At 37.7% G+C, this 22,617-nt stretch overlaps 3 protein-coding genes across 3 annotated transcripts; 2 read left to right on the forward strand and 1 right to left on the reverse strand.

The window, feature by feature from the left end:
* The first annotated feature begins 240 nt into the window (after nucleotides 1–240).
* Atac2 (Ada2a-containing complex component 2) lies at nucleotides 241–17,126 on the forward strand. Its single transcript, XM_028178370.2, has 13 exons — nucleotides 241–566; nucleotides 1,209–1,346; nucleotides 1,606–1,754; nucleotides 2,128–2,220; nucleotides 3,554–3,680; nucleotides 4,389–4,515; nucleotides 10,706–11,079; nucleotides 11,908–11,995; nucleotides 12,805–12,995; nucleotides 13,549–13,667; nucleotides 14,345–14,526; nucleotides 14,908–14,988; nucleotides 17,014–17,126. Exons 1-13 carry the CDS (start codon nucleotides 355–357, stop codon nucleotides 17,104–17,106), a joined length of 1,974 nt encoding a protein of 657 aa, XP_028034171.2. The 5' UTR covers nucleotides 241–354; the 3' UTR covers nucleotides 17,107–17,126.
* Nucleotides 15,697–17,020, reverse strand: Ada2a (Transcriptional adapter 2A). The gene has a single exon (XM_028178369.2). The coding sequence runs from the start codon at nucleotides 17,003–17,005 to the stop codon at nucleotides 15,707–15,709; it is 1,299 nt and encodes a 432-aa protein (XP_028034170.2). The 5' UTR covers nucleotides 17,006–17,020; the 3' UTR covers nucleotides 15,697–15,706.
* Nucleotides 17,127–19,003: 1,877 nt separating the features above from the next.
* DnaJ-5 (DnaJ (Hsp40) homolog 5) lies at nucleotides 19,004–21,498 on the forward strand. The gene is made up of 3 exons (XM_028178373.2): nucleotides 19,004–19,316; nucleotides 19,477–20,309; nucleotides 20,547–21,498. Exons 2-3 carry the CDS (start codon nucleotides 19,488–19,490, stop codon nucleotides 20,778–20,780), a joined length of 1,056 nt encoding a protein of 351 aa, XP_028034174.1. The 5' UTR covers nucleotides 19,004–19,316; nucleotides 19,477–19,487; the 3' UTR covers nucleotides 20,781–21,498.
* Nucleotides 21,499–22,617: the final 1,119 nt, after the last annotated feature.

A 22,617-nucleotide genomic window follows, 5' to 3' on the forward strand; every position in this document is an offset into this window, starting at 1 on the left:
GCGACGGTAACCACTCACCATCAGGTGGGCCGTATGCTCGTATGCCTTACAAGGGCAGTAAAAAAAAAAAGGCTGCACTACACGAAAACCCTCTTGTCGTGGCCGCCGGAAATTACATACCTAATTCATGATCAATTTCATTTGCACAATCAAATTCATTTCACTTTTCATACAACAGACGTGGGCCGGGGGCCGTTATTACAAAGATTTGCTGTATGACTACGTTTCTTTTGCCGATTCAACTAACGAAAACGAAATAATGACAACATTAATTTAAGGTTATGTATCAAAACAATAACAAAACTTAAAGTAAAGTTATTTATTGTGCTTTTCACTTATAATAATAAGCATAATATGACAACGAACTGCGTATATTGTAACGAAGAAGAAGATAAACAACTACAACCGGGCTTAGTATGCGAGAGCTGTTTCTGTTTCGTGCATTTAAAATGTTTGCGCAATGCTGGAACTCCTGGCGATTTCGTATGCGATGTATTCTTCGATTTTACATGCGAGGATTGCTCTTCCGATAAACTTGAAGTCTTTGTCAGGAACAAATTTCCTTGGTATGTCGTTTGGGTGCCGAACTTAACGATGTTAATTTAACAAAGTCAATCGAAACATCTACAATACACATACATAGTCCCATGCATAAGTATAACCATCTGGCAATAAATAAATTAATTAGAAACCTACAAAGCAGACCTAAGCATTTACATGCTCACTATGAAACCTGTCAAATGTACAGGATTCCGTAATTACTAGTGTTAAGACTTATCGTGTGCGATAGTGAGAAGCCATCCTCAACGCTGTATTTAACTCTACGCTGTCCCGTACTGATAAAACTCAACTATATCTTTTGACGGACCAAAATCGATCTTAACACACTTCTACATTATGTATCTACAGCTAGAATTGAAATTGATTTATGTAGGTGATGGCAACATATTTATATGAAACAAGATAAAGTATACCAAACCGTAAACATAAAATATGTTAATCAAAACATGTCCTTTAGTAAACTTGAGGTTAAAGTCTGAAGTCACAGAAATTAGCTTTGAGTAGCATGAAGGACTACCCATGAGTTATGGGAATTGTGTTCCGGTACTGTAAGGAATTACTGAGAATTTGTACCTCATGGTGCAGTAGAGATAACTAGGAATGAATTTTGTAATTGATTTTGTTCAGCTTGAATCAATTTTTTTCAGGGTAAATGTTATATACTTGACTCTAAATCATTTAAACTGTCACTCTTACGGGATCAGTAACAGAGGTTATTTCCACTACAAAACTCATATTTGTTCATTCATAGATAGAAACTGGCAGGCACTGTTTGGATCAAATTCGTAAGTACTATCTATTTATTTTTAGTATTAAATTAGTTGGGTGCAGTGTTACTATCGCAAACCTCCTATTTAGAATAGATTAAAATAGAACATAATCTGTATGCCTATGAAGGGAATTAAACTTATAAGGTACTGCTTGCTTATATTCCTACAGGTATGGGTATAATATCTTGATGATTTTTGCCAAAAATTCATCAGTGTCTTATTTTAACAATAACTTAAAAATTAAATCATACATCTCCTTGAAACTGCATTACAGGAAACAGAAAAAAAATTGGATTGGCACTATAGCAGGAGTCTTATCTATATATAATAAGCTAGTCTTCAAATCTGGTTCGGCAGATCTTGGAGAAATGGGCTGGTGGAAATTGCAGCATAACTTCTCGCCTGCTGTGGCAGCACATATAAGTAAGATAATGATAATTTCACAAAAACCATCAAATACTTCTATAATCCTTTTTTAGTTTCTCAAAAAATTTCTTAAACACTCAAGAAAATGAAAAATGAAAGCCAATAAATGAATGATGAATGAATGATTTATTTTATTTGAGACAACAACACGTCCATATTATGTATACATAGTATCATTAAAACATTCTTAAAATTAACAAAACCAATCAAATAAAAAAAAATCATTTATTAAAAATAAAGCTAAATGGTATCATTCATGTCCTAGTTCTCCGGTATATGGTATTGTTAGCTTGTTTGCATATCAACACTTCTTATATTTATATATATTTTTAAATATTGAATTGGGCATCAACAATATTATTAATTCCAGTTCAGGAGGTTGCTCGAGATAAGCCACTGGGAATGTCAAGGAATCAACTGACACTTGATAACACCTTTTTTATCAGCAGGATCACAAACATGGGTAAACATTAGTTTTTCATTATTATTGCTACGTCAAAAGTCACTAGTACCGAACATGGCCCAGACATGAACAAGGGTCTTGTAAAGTGCTCTATATAATTCTGCTATACAGAAGTAACTGAGCTTTGTCATGACCTTGCTGATTTTAACGGCTTAATAAAAAGCATATATAAGTTATAACAGTTTTATAGGAAATTTGACTTGTAATCTTGTCTTTTGCTTTAATGCTTAGATGGGTTGACGAACTCACGACTCACTTGCTGTTAAGCGGCTACTGGAGCCCATAGACATCAAAAACGTAAATGGCGCCATCCATCTTGAGACACGAGTTCTAACTCTTAGTTCTATTGTACAATGGCTGCCCCCACCTTTCAAACGGCACTTACCCATGTGGGCTCAAAACACGCCTTACTACCAAATGTCCAGTCCGTGTGATCTGTATGCCACAGTAGTTGTTTTAATTAGCGATTCAGTACAGGTACTAAGTACAAGAACCGCTATAGAATCTTTTATCACAATTTCCTATTTATTTAAATTTAACCATGAATATACAAAACATTTACATACATACATTTACTGGTGGTAGGACCTCTTGCGAGTCCGCGCGGGTAGGTACCACCACCCTGTCGATTTCTGCTGTGAAGCAGTAATGCGTTTCGGTTTGAAGGGTGGGGCAGCCGTTGTAACTAAACTTGAGACCTTAGAACTTATATCTCAAGGTGGGTGGCGCATTTGCGTTGTAGATGTCTATGGGCTCCAGTAACCACTTAATACTAGGTGGGCTGTGAACTCGTCCACCCATCTAAGCAATAAAATAAAAAAACACTCACGGATCGTTTGGAATCTCTGGGTCTGCGGAGGGACTTCGGTTCCCTCTGTATTTTGTACCACATGTTCCATTGGAATTGTTCGAGATGATACCAACGTCTCGTTTTTACCATCGCACCGCCCGCCACCGGAGTAGAGTTCATCCATACTACCTGTTGCCACTGCGGTCATCGACAGTGCGTTTCCAGAGGTCTTTTTTGCTACCTACCATCCGGCTATGGAATGAGCTCCCCTCCACGGTGTTTCCCGGGCGCTATGACATGTCCTTCTTCAAACGAGGCTTGTGGAGAGTATTAAGCGGTAGGCAGCGGCTTGGCTCTGCTCCTGGCATTGTTGAAGTCCATGGGCGACGATAAACACTTACCATCAAGTGGGCCGTACGTTCGTCTGCATACAAAGGCAATATTTTTTTTTTGTGTTTTAAACTATTTGTTTTAATCAAAGCACACATCCAAACCAAATTCTTTGTTTATTGTGTTGTAAGGTTATGAAATCCAAATTTTTAGGCTACAAAGATTACATAATTGAAGAGAAAGACTCAGAGATGAGCGCGCCAGCGCCTAATAAGAAAAGACGCCTGGAGCCACCAGAGCCGAGCGTCTCCGATTTCCAGGAACGAGATTCTAATAGCAGGTATGGTACCTTTCAGAGACTCCTAGTTATTGTAGAGCTAATTTTGCTGCTATTTTTCTTCTGCTATCTAGGTTGTATCTAGTAATGCATAGAAATTGCAGCTAGTCATATTGCGATCCGTAGGATAGACCATTTTAACCGGCGGAATCTAGGCGGGCTTCGGATAGCCTGCCGACCGAGAGGGCTGGTGGTTGTGGCACCGACGACCGCCGTCCGGCGTCCCGAGGAGGAGGGTGATGGGAGAGATGTGCTCCGCACTAAACGCTTCACTTTCCCCCCTTTGCCGTTTCATGAGTTCTGTCTCATGCGAGGTTTGATGCTGGTTGTTGAGCGACAGGAGGTTTTAGTCGTTTCGACTCCGACATGTCCCGCCCTTTATCCCTAAATACGGCAACACGAAAGCGTGCAAACAATAAGTAGTAATCTATATCTATTCTATACTAATATATAAATCTACAGTGGTTTTTACGAATGTTCCATTATAACTACTGAGCCATGCATCCGATTTACTTGAAACTTGGTATCCATGTAGAAAATACATGTCCTTAATGGATAGGTTAATATTTATATGAGTGTTGGACTCCCTACACCAGTTGCGGGGGCGTTAATGATGAGAATCTTTGTGGGGGTGAGAAATAATAATGTTAATTTTAAATGCCCAGCGAAGCGGACGGGTACAGCTAGTACCTACTTATATAAATGTTTCAGGTTGGATAATTTAGAAGAATGCGTCTACGAAGACAGCTACAACATGGACGCAACTGAGGGCTCCTATCCGGAACTAGAGTTCAAAGAGTTCGACTTCACGCCGACAAGCCAGATGCCGAACATGCAGGTACCCACCCGACGCTTTGTACATTCCTGCCACCACACAACAGCTCATTAGATAAGGGATCCTTTAATAACAATATCGAAGTCAGTCGAGCGCGACCACGAAACTACAATATTCGAATAGTCGAAATAAATATACGTACCTAATAAGTAGTTCAAAAAAACCATACCATCAACTATAAGCACGTCACAATAGTTTTTTTCTCCTACCTACGCCAAAAGGTCGATTTTCCTCCCGCTGTACAGGGAAGAAAGTGTCTGATGGTGCTCTCCCCGGCTCGGTACTCCACGGGTGCTAAATTTTTTACAATGTCGAACTTTTGGCCTGGTAGGAGAAAAAATAGTATATGCACCGCCGGGAAAAAAGTAAGACATCTCATCCCGCGTGTTTGCCACCCTCGCCACAATGTACTACTATAATGACTCGTAAAAATCGAACAAAAATATTACGGTTTTACATAACAATAAAACCGATATTATGTGCCGAGAAGGAAAACATACAGCATTGTATTATGAAGAAGCAGTGTGTACTTAGCTTAGATTCCTTGTCTATGTCCAACCATAGACCGTCAATTTAGTTCCATCTTTAGCCGCTAGGTGCTGCCAGCAAGTATAAAGGGAGCGCAGCCATCTTTGATCTTCATAGTCTTCACCAGGAAGAACTTCCTGCAATGCTGTATGTTTTCCTTCTCGGCACATAATATCGGTTTTATTGTTATGTAAAACCGTAATATTGATGTGCCTTTGGAAAACATACAGCATTGTATTATGAAGACGTGTTTGTTATCTGCTGGTGAAATTATTAAGCACAACGCTATGATGAAATAGGTAAAGCCATAATAAAATTATGAAGCGCAATGCTAATGTTCATAATTTATATAATTATTAAATCGAAAAAACAGTTGTTAACTTCCACGTTAATTCAATAATTAAAAAATATTTATAAGTTTGTAATAAACATTTTATCTTGTATATACAAGAAAATGTATAAATTGTATAAATGATGTATATACATCATGTAGAAGTAAATGTGTTGAAAAAAAGAATCGTGAGGATCTTTACGAAGCTCTATTATTCGGCAATAATTATTGTAAACGTTTGGATGATTTGCAATTGCCTCTAGAAAGTATTTCGTCCATTGGTTCATTATCAATCCATCTCAGAGGCTACTGCTGATCTACCACTTCTTAGAGATGCGTTGATGCCATTACCTCGTAAGGTTGAACGAAGACCAGTTTCCAATTACAGTACGGGATGCCGCTTTTGTGACAACACACATAGTTAGAAAAAAGTCCTTACGAATCTTACCGGGCATGTCTTTAGTTTCATGTTTAGAAAGCACTTATGCAGATTATTGACGAAAATGGATTTCAATTTTAGACCCAAAGACTGGTATCAGAAAGATGTTTTTCTCTGTTATCAAAGAAACTGTCTTTAGAAATGTTGAGCAAAGTAAGGTCATTAACTCTGCGTCCCGTAGCCAGCAACATGGTTGTTGGTGTCCTTCAAGCTACATTGAGGCGTGATGTGGTGGCTGGGTTTGAAGAAAACCAGTTTAGAACTATTCTCGGATCTCATGTGAATGGGACTACACTTAGTAAAATTGTAATAAGTAGTTGAATTTTGTTTAGCTATTCCGATGGCTTTTTTAAATTAGCAATTTTTATTAGAGAGCTTGAGAATGTTTGCTGTCCTACATGTATTTCGCCCACAGAAAGTCGACAGCGCTGCTTTATAATGCAGAAGGATTGTTTTATAGGCAAAATTTTCTTTTTGGAAAAGAAGAAAGAATTTGGCAACATCTGCAGACTTAGGATCAATTTTAAAACTGTAGCACCATATGCACCATCTTCTAGTTGCTGGTAAGTATGCTGACAAAGTGGATTGACACCAGTTAATTTTCAACAAATCTTCTGTTTAGACCAGTCATTATTTGTACAACCTCCCCCCCCCTTTCCAAGCTTTCAGGGTTAATGTTTAACCTGTGGAGGAGGCAGGTTTTGGATTTCGTGCGAGTTATCTAGCGTTCGGGATCTGAGGGCTTGGAAACCCAAATGCTTTCGCTCAGTCTAGGAACACTACCAGGTAGGTTCCCTAGACACTGTTAAAGTGAGTCAGTACTTTGGGGAGAAGGTTGAGAGGAGGAATTCTCCATGCTAGTTGCATCCTCTACGGTCTGCTGAAGGTATCCAATCTTGGTCGGCGAATGGGTTTATATCCGGATGACCCCACTTTCGAAAAACTTTTGTGGTCACTTGTGGTAAAAAGTGCCATTTCGCAGGTTGATTTCCTCGTGATAGCCTGTCGGCTATGATGTTGTATCTCCCCGAGAGATAAGCTGACAGTTATCTTGAACTTATCGCTTAGGTTTAAAAATCGAAAGGTCAACGTTAGTGAAATACTTTCAGATTCATTTTGATTGTCACTACCATTGCAAATAGCTCTTTTGTGGGTGAGCCGTTTCTGTTGTTGAGCTGACCATAGACAGGACGTTAATATTTTGTCTAATTGTAACCCCTACCCATGTCCGAAGCTTCCGTTGCCAGGAAATGGTTGGTTTTGGGTCTCGGCAATGTTTGACATGTGGCTCCGCGTCAGCACTGCATTTGTAACCCCTACACATGTCCGAAGCTTCCGTTGCCAGGAAATGGTTGGTTTTGTGTATCGGCAATGTCTAACATGTGGCTTCGCGTCAGCACTGCATTTAATTGTTAACACATGCAGGATGGCCTGTTTTTTACCCCTTTTCTTGAAACTTCGCAAGAAAATTTGCAAGTTAGCATAGATTGATGTAATTCCGTCAGAGTTTGAGCTAGGATGTTGTTGAGTGGCCACTTCGTTTCTCGCAATTTTCCATCGAATCCCTAGACATGTCATCTCTTGAACCAGTGTACTAATTGATTTTTTGTAAGGCTGACTTGGCAGCCCAAATAATCCAAGAGCTTTACAGCTTATGTGGCCTGAAGACTCAACTTGGACTTCTTTTGATGGACCTGGTGGGATTTGCGTAGGTGGGATAACACTCAACATCCCTTTGCACGCAATGTTTCCGCGACCGAGCATGCTATGCAAGCAAAAAAGGTGTATTTGTCTTCATGGACCAAGAAAAAGTCGCGTAGGTAGGTTAACATTTGACTTCCCTATGTACGTAAGGTCTTCGCGACCGAGCATGCTATGGGAGCAAAAACGTTTATTTGTCTTGGTGAAACAAGATCATGTCGTGTAAGTAAGCTAGCACTTCGATTTTGCACGCAATGCCTCCGCGACCGAGCATGCTGTGGAAGCAAAAAGGTGTATTTGTCTTCAAGGACCAAGAGAAAGTCGCGTAGGTACGTTAACATTTGACTTCCCTATGTACGCAAGGTCTCCGCGACCGAGCATGCTATGGGAACAAAAACGTTTATTTGTCTTGGTGAAACAAGATTAAGTCGTGTAGGTAAGCTAGCACTCGACTTTGCACGCAATATCTCCGCGACCGAGCGACCGAGCGACCGAGCACCCTATATAATGGAAATTGACATGCCAGCCCAGATAATCCAAAACCTTCACAGCTTCTGCAGCCTGAAGTTTCAACTTGGATTTGTTTTGGTCGACCAAAAGGAAGTCGTCTAGGTAGACTAGCACTCGAGTTCCTTTTGCACGCAAGGTCTCTGCGACCCAGCATGTTATGGAAGCAAAAAAGGTTAATCCAAAAGCTTCACAGCTTCTGCAGCCTGAAGTTTCAACTTGGATTTGTCTTGGTCGACCAAAAAGGAAGTCGTCTAGTAGACACTAGCACTCGAGTTCCCTTTGCACGCAAGGTCTCTGCGACCCGCATGTTATAGAAGCAAAAAGGTGTGGCTCTGAAGTCAGACCGAAGGGTAGGCATGTCATTTCATACTAACTCATAAGAAGGTACCGATTCCTTCCTGGAGGTACTGATACTGGTACCTTGGTACTGATCCTCAAGAAGTATCGACGAAATTTTGCGACTGATACTAGAAAAATATTCCTGAGAAATGTTCAATTCTATCATCCAGTCCCCTGGGTGGAGAAAGTTTGGTACCTAGGTGTCCGAAAACAGTTAGGTGTTTTATCTTTAAGACCTTGTTCAACTCTCGAAGATCCAAAATTGGACGCATTGATCCGTCGCTTTTCTTCCGCAGAAAAAAGGTAGTTTTTTTTTTTTTTTTTTTTTTTTACGGTATTTGGTAACCATACATGGTTTACAAATTATTACAATTTTGGTGGCACTCAGTGCCTCCCGTCGGTGTCTTCAATTGCCCCCCTCTGGATTGTGCCAGATGTTACAGACTATGATTGTTTATAATGTTTGGCTTACCTTTTGTACGAGATCGTGACAAATAGGATTGTAGCCCTCCGAGGGACTGAATAGATTTCAATTTACTATTATCAAACAAAAATTCCTCAATGAGTGGTGCGTTGGCAACAGGATACTTTGTTAGAGACCACGGAAATTAAACTTTGACGTGTTATTTCTACACATACGGCCCTTTTTTCCGTATACAATTTAAAACGCTTTTTACGGGTAACTTGTACGACGGAGACGATTTGTCAAAGTTTTCAGTAATTATGTTACAAAGATTATTAGTTTAAATCTGTTGTGTTTTTGTCAAAATTTCCGTATTGACGAGATCAATTTGTTTACAACATTTTTCGTTACATTCAATTGTTACACACAGTTGATGCATTATTAGATTTACAATGTCACTGACCTGGTGGGATAACGAGCCGATTCGAAGATCGACCGTTACCTTTGAATCCCGTCGTTTCTTACGCAGAGACTCCTTTTGTTCTTTTTCGCTTGACGAGCTGTTCGAACGCGAGGCGTCTCCATCGCGTTTCGCCTGGACATCTTCCCTCTCGGAAATTATGGAGCTTGACTCAACATCACCTCCAACAGATGACGCGTGATTCATGGCGTCCGATGATAGGATTGGTAAATAATACTCGTAATGATTGCAAAATAACACTCATAGAAACACAAAATAAATATTTTTTGCAATTAATAAGAAGTCGAATAAATATTTGTGGACTTGCGACTTCACAGTACGAAAGTACACAACGCTATGAAGATCAAAGATGGCTGCGCTCCCTTTATACTTGCTGGCAGCACCTAGCGGCTAAAGATGGAACTAAATTGACGGTCTATGGTTGGACATAGACAAGGAATCTAAGCTAAGTACACACTGCTTCTTCATAATACAATGCTGTATGTTTTCCAAAGGCACATCAATACGATACTAAAGAAAGAACTTATTTATTCGCTAAGTCAGTCCTAATTTGATCATTTCTAAATGGATTTTTTTTATATGTTTAGTTTTAAAAAAATCAACTACCTTATATATATATAGTATGGTTTGTACTGAACCAAACTGCACATATTTGCTGCGATATAAACATTCAAGATTAAAGGGTGCAGAGACAAAGTGGGGGGCGGCCACCACGTTGCGATGTCCTCGGACTCTGCCCCCGGTAGACCGTGAACTCGTTTAACCATAACTATCTTCAAATTAAAATGAATGCGTATCTTCAATACGTTCTTGATTCATCTGATAATTATGAAACTTAGTTGTTGACACTCCGGGAAGGTTCCCATCGTGGTACCAACAGCGCACGACATGTGACGCGCAATTCGTTCAACAAACCAATTTAATTCATACATTTAGCGACAGTTATGGCTGGACCTAGCCCCATTTGAGCCACACTGATGTCTATACTTAATATTATAAAGAGGAATATTTGTTTGTTTGTATTGAATAGGCTCCGAAACTACTGAACCGATTTGAAAAATTCTTTCACTGTTTGGAAGCTACACTATTCCCGAGAGACATAGGCTATAAAGCTTTTTTGAAAAAATTAGGGGTCCTTATTAATTAAACTCCGATAATGTAACCCAATGTGTAAAAAAATTACCTAAAATATTCTTTACATCGCGTGCCCTGCGAAAACGATTGATGATAGAATAAAATAATGTACTACGAATTTGTAGAACACATTATTATTCAAAAGTGTTGCGACAGCATATGTCTAACTATTATAGCTATGCCGCAATAATTGTTCTTTTATTTAAAAAAATAAAACAATGTCAAATATCGTTGAAATTTTTGTTAAAGACCCGAGCGGAGAAGGAGCGGGCCGCTCGTTGTTAATAAAAAATTGAAAAATTATCATAATTATTTTTCGTCTTCTAGAGTGACACCTCAAGCGTAACCTCCTTCCAGCACACGCTCTTCTTCTACGACTCTGACTCCCGAAGCGGCTCAGAACAAGAAAAGAAACTGGAAACAAAACCAAAAAAGACAGAAGAGAAACCAGTAAGAAGAGAATCTCTTTTCTCTACCGAACTCAATTCAGAGGACCTGCCGTGGACGACGACTCCTCGCGCGGAGACGAACGTGTTGGAAATGACTCAATACGAAGAAGTACAGCTCTTGAAGCAGATCGAAGGGCTGGTGACTAAAGTAAAGGACTCTGCAAGACGAGCCTCTCTTCACAGGCTGAAGGCAAAACTGACTCTTCGCAGGCTGAAGAGACACAAGCATTTACCTATATTCAATTTTGACAAGTCAGTATGTCTTTTTTGTTACTCATATGGCATGATTGTAATTTTAATTTAACTAGTGGTCCCACGGTAGTCGAAATTCGACTGTAATTAATTGAAATTATAAGTTTGTACACTATTATGATTCTATTGTCAAAGAATTATTATACTTCTTTAATCAAAGATTTCGCCAAGACTACACTTTAGGTACTTAAATATGAATAAAGACAAACAATATTTAATCTATTCTCAATTTGACAACAGACGCCAAGGACAAAAGTTTGACAATAAATAGAATGCATGCGTGTGTGCGTCAAATACATGGCAGTGTGTGTAATGTTTTTCTTTATTGATTTAATGTATTTTTTAGGCATAATTTAAAAAAATATTAGCATTCTGCACTCCTTCTCTATATTCTCTATAAGTGTGGGAAATTTCATACTCCTCCGTCCGCGCAATTTTCGAAAAAAGGGATACAAAGTTTTTCCTTCACGTATTAATATATTATAGATTACCAATACTACGATATAATAATAGGCATGACTAAAGGCAGGTTGGGTTGATTCCGCTTGTCTGTCTCCGCGAAGTGATCACCGGCTTCGTTTTGAGGATCTAGATAATAATAAATACAATAAATAAATATTAATGGGAAAACAATTCCCATGCGGTTATCTGAGCCCGAACTGATTGATATCCCTGATGGGGGGTAAGAAACGACTAGGCATGGTTTCTTTTGAATTTCTTTTTCGAATTTACATCACGTAACTATTTCTTGTTTACACAATAATATGTAACATATTGCTGTCCTTGTCATGCTAAGCTAAGAGTTGTTATTTTTTTTATGTCATTCAGGACGGTGAAGTTGCTGAGCGGTCACGCCGCTGAGGATCCGCGGCAGGTCAACAACGTCGAGAGAGTGCTGGACAGGTTCCAGAGATCGGTGAGACACGATAACAATCAATATACAGGGTGTCCCAGAAAGAATGGATAATCCTGAAACACCTCATAGTAGAACCATTGGGGACTCAAAAATAATAATAAAAAAATTTTTCTTAGGTAGTACCCAAATTAAAAATAAAGAAAAAATAAAAAAAAACCTGATTAAAATTTAAGTTCAGATTAACTTTTATAAAGAATTACACTAGCTACTCACTTATACGATTTCCTGCATATTCCTTAGTATAGTCCATGTAGAATATTATAACACCAAAAAACCTATGGATTTCATTTATTGTAGCTGTTGTATATTCCAGAAATGCACAGCAGTATGGAAAATATCAACTTTTTTTAAATACGTAATTTGGGCACTACCTAAGAACTTTTTTTTTGTGTTCCCAATAGCTCTACTATGAGGTGTTTCAGGGTTATTCATTCTTTTTTTTTATTGCTTAGATGCTTGTACGAGCTCACAGCCCACCCGGTGTTAAGTGGTTACTGGAGCCCATAGACATCTACAACGTAAATGCACCACTCACCTCGAGATATAAGTTCTAAGGTCTCAAGTTTAGTTACAACGGCTGCCCCACCCTTCAAACCGAAACGCATTACTGCTTCCCGGCGAAAATAGGCAGTTTGATGGTACCTACTCGGACGGACTCACAAGAGGTCCTACCACCAGTAAGAATACCTTTCTGGGGCACCCTGTATATAATTTTTAGGAAATTCTCTGTTGAATGTAGTCATAGCTAAAGTTGAAACTGGCGGACGATTGCTTCTAAATGATCTATTAAAAGTTTACTTTTTGTTTAGTTCCTTATGGATAACCTCTGCGGTACTATAGCAAGTACAACCCACGGAACCCTCCTGCTGTCGCGCATGGAAGCCCTGCCCTTCAGGTCTCCGTACTCCGGAGTCACCCTCAAACCTTACATAAGACGGGACACCGAAACCTGCACCACCTGGATGAAGCTAATGGACGAGCTGCTGAGGAAAACTCACAGGTGATTGATTAGTTTCAATCTTAGACCTAATTGTTTCGAAATCAAATTAATTGGGATTTAAATTTTGATTTTTATATCTAATAGGGCAGTCGCCATATTGTAAATACTTAATAATATCTTATTGTCTTATTATTGAAATCTTTCAGCAGTAGTTTTAAATGAAATAGAGACGTCAACGTCCTACGACGATGTGACCGATAATGTCCACTTACCATCTCATGGGCCGTGTTTCCGATCACTATTGTTAGTCTTTAAGTTTAGAGAGCATGAGAAATAATTTTATATAAAGAAAATGTTCAGTCAAAAGTCAAATCTTGTATTGACTTGGTGAGTCACTTCCATGTATGTGATGTAGGGATATGACAAAGGCAGGATCTTCCACGGCCCAATCTCATTGTTCGAAACTTGTACACATTTATTGCAAACCTCTCTTGTATTTTAAATTTTGTTTTTATGATGGCTACCGCCACATGTGACGCAAGCAGCTAATGGTAAAGCTAAGTTACTCAACCCTACCGAAGTTGTAATGTTATTAAAGTTAATTTATTTCCAGGCACATAAAAGACTACGAGCCACCCGCACACATGTCCATTGACTACTCCTACGTCCGTCCGCAGCACATCGCTGCAGTCAATAATTTATGTGCCCAATTCTTCTGGCCCGGGATAGACTGTAAGTGTAATAAAATGCCAAAAAGTTCGACTGGATCTATTATATCACAACGATCTGTATTCTCATAGCTTGGTAACCTATTCACAGTGAGGATATCTATACTAATATATATTACAGTGGTTTTTACGGATGTTCCGTTATAACTACTGAACCATGCATCCGATTGACTTGAAACTTGGTATCCATGTAGAAAATACATGTACTTAATGGATAGGCTTAATAATATTTATATGAGTGTTGGACTCCCTACACCAGTTGCGGGGGCGTCAATGATGAGAATCTTTGCGGGGGTGAGAAATAATGATGTTAATTTTAAATGCCCAGCAAAGCGGACGGGTACAGCTAGTTGGTTTATATCAGGCTAACAATTGTGAACACTCGTATACATAAACATACAAGGTTCAAAAACTAAAGGCATAGCGGTACCGTGTCTGATTACGCTTTTTATAGGCATCTGCAACGTAACGTAAAGGCTGCCACCCACCTTGAGATATGATTTCTAAGGTCTCAGTATAGTTACAACGGCTACCCCACCCTTCAAACCGAAACGCATTACTGCTTAAACGGCAGCTATAAGTAGAGTGGTAGTACCTACCCGCGCGGACTCACAAGATGTCCTACCACCAGTAATAACGCAAATTATAATTTTGCTTAAGTACTTTTGTGATGTCCGCCAGTGACTGAGGCCCTGCAGTACCCAGAGTTCAGCTGCGTGGTGACGTACGGACGCCTGGTCGTGGGCTGTGCCTTCCTGGTGCCGGACGCGGGACATTCCACCGCGTACATCTCCTTCGTGCTCACCAGGCCGGAGTGGGGCAGGGCCGGCATTGCTACATTCATGCTGTACCATCTTCTTCAGGTATACTCGTCCATGGGGAACAGTAAGGCGGACATTTGTTGCGACATTTCAGAAAGATGGATCTGGTTACCACATAATCCAGTCTCAGGAGTGGAGAAACTTTCTTTAAAAAAAAAAATTTGTATCTTCTGTGAAGAACACACGAAGTAAGGTCCACCATATCTTAATATATTAATCCAATCAGTACAACAGATCATGATATGGGTTGTATGGCAACGGACACAGAACGGTTTTTTTTTTTAATTAAAGGAGGTTCACCCTAGATTGAATACTGGTGATTTCAAGTCAAAGTCTCAACTGCATTGTATGTTTACCTTAAATTATTTGCTAGTGTATGGTTCAGGCTTAAGTGTTGTAGACAATCACCTTTTTTGCTTACAGACTTGCACGGGCCAAGATATCACACTGCATGTGTCACCAACAAATCCAGCTATATTTTTATATCAAAAATTTGGCTTCAAAGTGAGTATCATGAAAACCTTATTTCTCTGGTATTATGGTACAATGTATTATCAATGTAGTATACAATGTAGTAGTATATTATGATACATTATGAATATCACTCAATGTATTGTAATTATTATGTAAACTTATCTGGAGTTTTACAAAACTACTTCATGGCAGAAACATGCTGATGCATAGATTACTCTACTATTTCAAAGCTACTAAAATTCGACCTCATACCTCATATTACCAATGTATCTATGTATCTATTTTCATCACATTTTACACTACCACATTGTTGATAATGAATCCAAAAGTAACAAATTTTAAAATCGGTTAAACAATTTAAGTTTAATCTTGTCCTAATATTTGATGTAGCTCAATACATGACTAAACACTACATGTAAATTTATTCACCCACTATGAACATTTTGTGCACAAAGAACAGACAAACAGACAATGTGAAATATGAATATTTCATTTCTCCAGTTGGGCTTATGAGCTCACACCAAACTCACCTATCCCAAAGTATTGTAATGTCACTGCTCTCACACTCTTCAAGCTATATTGAAAGTATGGATACTTTAAGGCAAAAATAGGCACCTTAGTGGTAGAAATACACACAGGCTAACAATACTTCGTTGCATAATAATTTTCGATTGATAAATAGATGACAAGTGTGTATATGCAATTCAGCATAGCATATGTGGTGTTAAATGATACCAATTTGTCATAGTCACAATGGTTTACTTATAAAACCTTCATATAACAAATAATCATAGATTTTCCTAGTCTTATTTACATCTATTTTAACAATTTTTCTTGCATCTAAAAGTCGTAGGAATCCAAGCTTACTGTTCTGAGCTATAAGATGCTCTTTTATTTCCAAGTAGTTTGTTGGTACAAGCCTCAAATTAGAACACAGTACTTGTTCAGCCTCACTCAGCCTGTGGAAACCTGGCAAGTCAATTATTTCTAAGGGCATTGCCATACGCTTGTAACGCAGCACTTGGTGGTTTTTTGTGTACATAGTCTTCACTGGTGATTGATTTTCAAATTTCTTGGCCATAACACATGTAGCATACTTTTGTTCTTTCATGATTATGTCATTTTCTTTTTTAAGTTGCTTATAAAGTTTGGCCGTATAAAGAGTTTTTATACCATTCTTACGGTATTCACATAAATGTCCAATTCTCTGTAACAGCTCGTTCTCTAAGCTCATGGATTCCATGAAAGCGTCAAACTGTATTCCTGTCATGAACTGCATGAAGCAAAGCAATCGTTCTGCTTTCTGTCGTGTTATAGTGAGGTCAAACTTTTGGATCCATGAGAAAAGCTTATTTGGCATTACTAAGCCATGATTCTGTATAATTTTATACCTTCTATGTCTTTCTCTTAATCTTGTATTAAGAGCATTCACTAAAGACACCTTTAAAGAATCCATCATGTCCATTTCATCCTCATCCTCATCATCATCTTCAGAGTAACTGTCTTCAATATTAAATATGCTTTCAGCATTGTGATCATAACTGAATTCAAATTCAGATCTATATGTATTGTAACCAGCTAAATGTTGATCTGAACTGTTATTTCTAGGCGGATTAGTGCTTACATCTGGATTGTACAAGTATGGAGTAATTGGCTTCGGAAAAAGTGACTGTTGTGTTTCCTTTAGTAATCTCAATTCTTTATACTGCACATTCTCTATGTAATATTTTCTATAATGCTCTTGACATTCCAGTTTAGAACGTGTGTGCACATTCTTAGATATTTCTTCCCAATTTCCGAATCCGTATGTAGAAAGTGCTGATAACAATTTGCACTCTTCTTTAGCAGACCAATTACAATTACCGAATAATGGAAAATCATTTTTTCTTATCGCGTATTTGTGGTCATTTTTATGCATTTCTGTTTCCTTGCCGGATGAAAAACAGGGAGTGCAAACATTGCTTTCGCACTCGCAACATTCGATAAAAGGCTCGTGTGCGACTTCTGAACACAAATCGCAGTTCGTTTGTAGTATATCTCTGGACATTATTTCAGGTTGAAGAACTTATACAAGACTTTTATGAGAAGTACTACGACATCGAATACAAGGGATGCCGGCACGCGCTCTTTCTTCGACTTGTCAGATGAATAAAGTAGTACTTTATAAACCCTTATTTTATTTACAAACAAAACCTAATAGTCTAACTATCACTTACCTATTGAACTAACTTCAAAAATTCAAAAACAAAAGAACTAAACACCTACATTTCGATAGAACTTCACGCACAGATCAGTTGTTTATTGGTTTACAATACAAGTTAGTGATTTTTTTCTATTTAGTAAAACCGGTTAAACTATGTAATGATAGGGATTACTATTTCAGCAAACGTTTAGAAAATACAATAAAGTACTAAGTAGTAGTTTTATTTTTTCAACTGAAAAGACAATGGTATCATACCATACAGCCTAATCTTTTATAATTTATTTTATATGAAAAATTATAATATGAAGTGTAATTAAATGAAATTGATTAATGAAACATGGCATGAAAGGAAATGAGGTTGGATAATATGGGATAAAATATAATCTCAGTAAAATGGTGGTCATTTACTAAGACTTTTTCAATTGACTTTTTGGAAGATCCCGAGAAGTTACGTCCAGTGCCTTTGTTTCATTTCCCACATTTGTGCACTTTCACAGATACTAAACAGTTAATAAACCACGTTATTACACATTTAAATCTAACAAATAAATCACACAACTTCACTCCTCGCGGTTCCGCCAAAAAGATCTTACCTTTTTTGTTCTTGCCTTGTCAAACATAACTTTAATCAAAATAACTATCTAGGTGAGTAGGGATGGTGATCAGGGATTGATTTCGGTTTAAATCGATTTTTTTATCATTAAAATAGCCAATCCATCTAGGACATTAGCAAATCAAAATGCATTTGCAAACAGGTTATCATCATATCATGTGTGAAAAACCATCATGTTGTCATGTGTGTCATATTGGAAAATGAAATAAAGTTGCCGAGCGTGACGTCTCGGGTTCTTCCAAAAAATCAATTGAAACAACGCAAATTAATAAACAAATTCATTTCAATCCGATCCATTCCATTTGACATCAAAGCATCGACATTAAAAAAGTATTTTAAAGTCGGTGCTGGTGACATTACACGGAAAATAAAAATAAAAAGCGAATATCGAAAAAATATATTTATGGGCAGTGGATTTTCTCTTTTTCGAGAAGAAGGGTCATCCCTACTTTTTTCACTATCTGTACATAAGTCTTTGTCAACTTTTACTATGTATCACTGTTATATGTCCGTTACGACTTCATACATAACTCTTAGGTGTGTACTTATAGGTAAGGAGAACTATTTTAAAATAAGGGACAAGTTGAAGAAGCATCCGGCTGTAAGCAGCAAATTGTAATTCAGAAAACTCATTAAAACAAGGCTAGTGTAGCAAATGGATGATGTAGAAATTGTAAAGGGAGTGAAGTATGCTTAGTTGAAAAACTTTCTGGGCTATCTATAAAATTACACCACTGGCTACGATGGCGCCACCCTAATTGGTCGCCTTTCGACGATCACTTTTTTATACACAGAAAACTATTTCTCGAAAAGTATGGACGGAAGAGGCAAACAGCGGGTGATGTTTACAGCTGGTTCTGCTTACCTCTAACCTCCATACTTTACCAGCAACGAATAAAACACATGTTTTAGTTTACATAAGAAAACTGGGTAACTAAATCCAAAATGTATCATTTGATTAACCCGCTATGATAGATGATGATCTTCCTTGATAAGCTTCCTTAATTTTTGAATTTGTTAACAGTAAATCTAATAAAAAAAAAAAACAATCTAAAAGATATAATAGTATAAACACTAGTATCGCTTTAAAATAAATAATCCCCTTTTCAGAATAATCATTAAATAGATAATATTTTGAAAACATGAACAATTAAATATTGCATTTTTTATTTATTAAATCGTAACAGAGAACATGGTAAAATAAAAAAGAAACAACGAGAACATACTGACATTTATAATCGGGTCGAGATTCGAGAAAATGACGTGCCCATTAGTCGATGAACATAGAAATTTATATTTGTCTCTTTTTAACATTAGCTAGTTCATATTGCTTTCTTTTTATTGCATCTCGCTCACGTCACGGGTGAAGGTCCTAGAATGTTCTAGATGTTTTGATGTATATATTTTGGTTCGACGAGAGCGCCGCGTTTCATTCAATTGTGATATTGCTGAAGTGAAGTGTTGATTTTTGCGTTGTGATTATTTGCTAAAATTTCGTAAATTGTGCTTAAATTATCAAGGATTAAAGTTTCTCTAATATAAGTAAGTGTTCTGAAAATGCTATGTTGATTTTTTTCATTTAAAAACCGTGGTTTTGTTATAAAATGTGGTCTATCAAATTTATGAAACGAAAATGATCGACGAAATCGTGCTTCCAAAAAAGGTGTCAAACGTCGAGACTGATCTTTTTTTTTTGTTTCAGTACAAATCAAAATGGGCAAAGACTACTATAAAATATTGGGAATAACAAAAGGTGCTTCGGACGATGACATCAAGAAAGCCTACAGAAAATTGGCATTAAAGTACCACCCGGACAAGAACAAGGCTGCGGGCGCAGAGGAAAGGTTTAAAGAAGTTGCAGAAGCTTATGAGGTTTTGTCGGACAAGAAGAAAAGAGAAATTTATGATGCGCACGGCGAAGAAGGCCTAAAGGGTGGTATGGGCGGGCAGAATGGCCCTGGTGGCGGTCAATCATTTTCCTACACGTTCCACGGCGACCCGAAAGCGACGTTCGCGCAGTTCTTTGGTTCGGCCAGCCCGTTCCAGGCATTCTTCGATCTGAATGGAGGTGGAACTACAATGTTCTTCGACCGCGACATGGATGTGGATATGGATCCTTTCAGTAACATGGGCATGGGGCAGGCGCGACCAGGTGGCCCCGGTGGTGCTTTCCGCAGTCACAGCTTTAATTTCCATGGTTCACCTAGTAGGAAGGAGAAGACGCAGGACCCACCCATCGAACACGATTTATACGTATCATTAGAAGATATCGCCCGTGGTTGTGTCAAGAAGATGAAGATATCGCGACGTGTAATACAGCAAGATGGTACGTCGAAGAAGGAAGACAAGGTGTTGACCATACACGTGAAGCCTGGCTGGAAAGCTGGAACTAAGATTACCTTCCAGAAAGAAGGTGATCGAGGTCGTAATAAAATCCCAGCAGACATAGTGTTTATCATCCGAGATAAGGCACATCCACTATTCAAGCGAGAAGGCAGTGACATAAGATACACAGCTAAAATCTCACTCAAACAGGTATGTTAAGTTTCTTGTGCATTTCTGAACTCAAAAAGGTTTTGTAAATTTCTGTTTTTAATGGGAATAACACACACTAACAAAATTAAAACAAGGTACCTACCATAAGTTGACTTATAGTACTGTATAATAATTTTATTATAATTGACTAATATAATTTAATTAACTAGGCAATACATCTTATAAGTGCTGAGTCATTTATGGAAATTAATAACTTATTTATTTATCTTGTTGCAGGCACTCTGTGGCACAACCATTGAAGTACCAACTATGTCTGGAGAAAAGTTAACAGTCAACTTACATGGTGAAATAGTAAAACCTCACACAGTCAAAAGGTTCCCAGGCTATGGACTACCGTTCCCCAAGGAACCCACAAGAAAGGGTGACCTGCTTGTAGCATTTGACATCAAGTTTCCTGAACGCTTAACCACAGGAGTCAAAGAAATATTAATGGACACTTTACCTAATTAAAATATTTTGGATCTCCTTTGGATCAGATTTAAGTATATAATGTCAATTCTGATAGCAACAGCTCGAGGGATTGACAAATTGATCTGTCAAAACCGTGCTGATCAGGCCTTCAGTATGTGTTTGCTTGGTCAAAAGGAGGAAGAGTTTCTTGAGTTTTGGCGAACCAGAATCTTTATATACTCAAACCTAAACTGAGACTGGACATTTTAGGGCTTCTAGAACATTGTGTATCATGTTGCTGCCAATTGTTTTGTAATGAGTGAATGGATCAGTATAATTTGTTAATTACATTGTTCTTCGTGCGTTCTAGTACGACGAACGGGTGTGTCTGTGAATGTGTTTATTTAATACAATAAGTTGTAAATATTTTCTACAAATGTGTAAATACATGGCAGGCAGTAATTGTAAGTTTTGGGTTTTTAAAGAACTTTAAAATGACAATTGTGTAGAGCGAATGTGTCTTTAAAATGAGTCTTGGTTTTCAAATTGATTTTGTGTCTTAAACTAAAGACTGTTATTATTGCATAAGCCCCAGTCAAATGTTTCATTTGTATGAAATATTTTGACATAGTCACGATTCATGCTGGAACACCAACATTCTATTTTTCGGATTGAGAATTATTTATATTGATTGTACTGTTTATTGTAGTGACTTGAAAGAGAAAACTTATCACTTATAATTGCTGTTCAATGACTAATAAATGAAGTTCAAGCAAAAGTGACTCGTTTTATTTACTAGTTAGTATTACATAAGCTGTCAAATATAAATCAAAACCGATTGTCCTAGTGACTACGAAGGCGTGCAGTAGGTACTAAGGTGTGTCCGAAAAGTATGGCGCGCTCATGCGACGAGTAAATGAAGCAGTATGTAATTTTGTGTAGGTTGAGTTAGGTCCATGTCGCTTTTACTAGGTACAGAACAGATAACTTCATGGAATCTAGTAATTAGATCATGACTAATAGTACATATTAATGTAGATAACTAATGACCCACTTAAAATTTGCTGAATTGAATTACATTGTTCGCTTTATTTACTTAATCTATTTTGATTCGTTTCTTAAAACTAGGGTCATCATACTGCACCGATATTTTGAGCACATTAATTATGTAGTTACCTACAGCTAAATGCGTTACAAAGAACATAAAATAATGATTATAAAATATCTTTGTTCTGCTAACATCAATTTTGTGGGTCTATAATCTAACATATTGTGTGTGTGTTAACAGCTGTACAAAGACAAAACAGTAGTCTGTTGATATGGCCACCGACATGAACCTTGACGTCGGCTTGAATGTGTGGACTGTTGAGCCATTAAAATCACTGGCATAGATTATACACTTAATATATTCGAGATCACTGGCTTTCATCGTATTTATGTATTTCTCCAAGATAACGTTCAATTGGTCTTTTAAGCAGACATTGATATTTATTCGATTAGTCAACTATGGAGAAAAATTAAGACGAAAATGAAGTAACCAGAAGAACGATAGAGACAAACATGTAGGCGCTTACACCAAGAAATTTTCTGTAAGCATGCCCTGTTACATATATCTTATGAAGGCTAAAGCAACCAACTGAGTCTTTACCGCCTTTCGATGCTTCAAATTTAAAAGATTTTAGTGAATAAACCGTTAAATATTATATATACAAAAGTATTTTGGAATTTATTTTATTAACACTATACCTATTTTGTAATGCCTTAATAAGGCAATGTTAAGAGGATATGATGGTGAGCGACTACCGATGCTCAATAATTTCATGACATATCTAAGCCACTGCTCATCACTTAGGAGTATTTTCTCAGACTGGGCAGATGAGACAGATGAGAACAATAA

Source organism: Bombyx mandarina, chromosome 05 (assembly GCF_030267445.1).
Source record: "Bombyx mandarina strain Sakado chromosome 05, ASM3026744v2".
NCBI lineage: Eukaryota > Metazoa > Arthropoda > Insecta > Lepidoptera > Bombycidae > Bombyx > Bombyx mandarina.

Bases quoted from the DNA above. Each gene is read 5' to 3' on its own strand.
- Ada2a (XM_028178369.2), bottom strand. From the start codon at position 17,005: ATGTCCAGAGATATACTACAAACGAACTGCGATTTGTGTTCAGAAGTC.
- DnaJ-5 (XM_028178373.2), top strand. From the start codon at position 19,488: ATGGGCAAAGACTACTATAAAATATTGGGAATAACAAAAGGTGCTTCG. The intron at 20,310-20,546 runs GTATGTTAAGTT...ATCTTGTTGCAG, and splicing joins CTAAAATCTCACTCAAACAG to GCACTCTGTGGCACAACCAT.
- Atac2 (XM_028178370.2), top strand. From the start codon at position 355: ATGACAACGAACTGCGTATATTGTAACGAAGAAGAAGATAAACAACTA. The intron at 1,755-2,127 runs GTAAGATAATGA...TATTAATTCCAG, and splicing joins TGCTGTGGCAGCACATATAA to TTCAGGAGGTTGCTCGAGAT. The intron at 13,668-14,344 runs GTAAGTGTAATA...GATGTCCGCCAG, and splicing joins CTTCTGGCCCGGGATAGACT to TGACTGAGGCCCTGCAGTAC.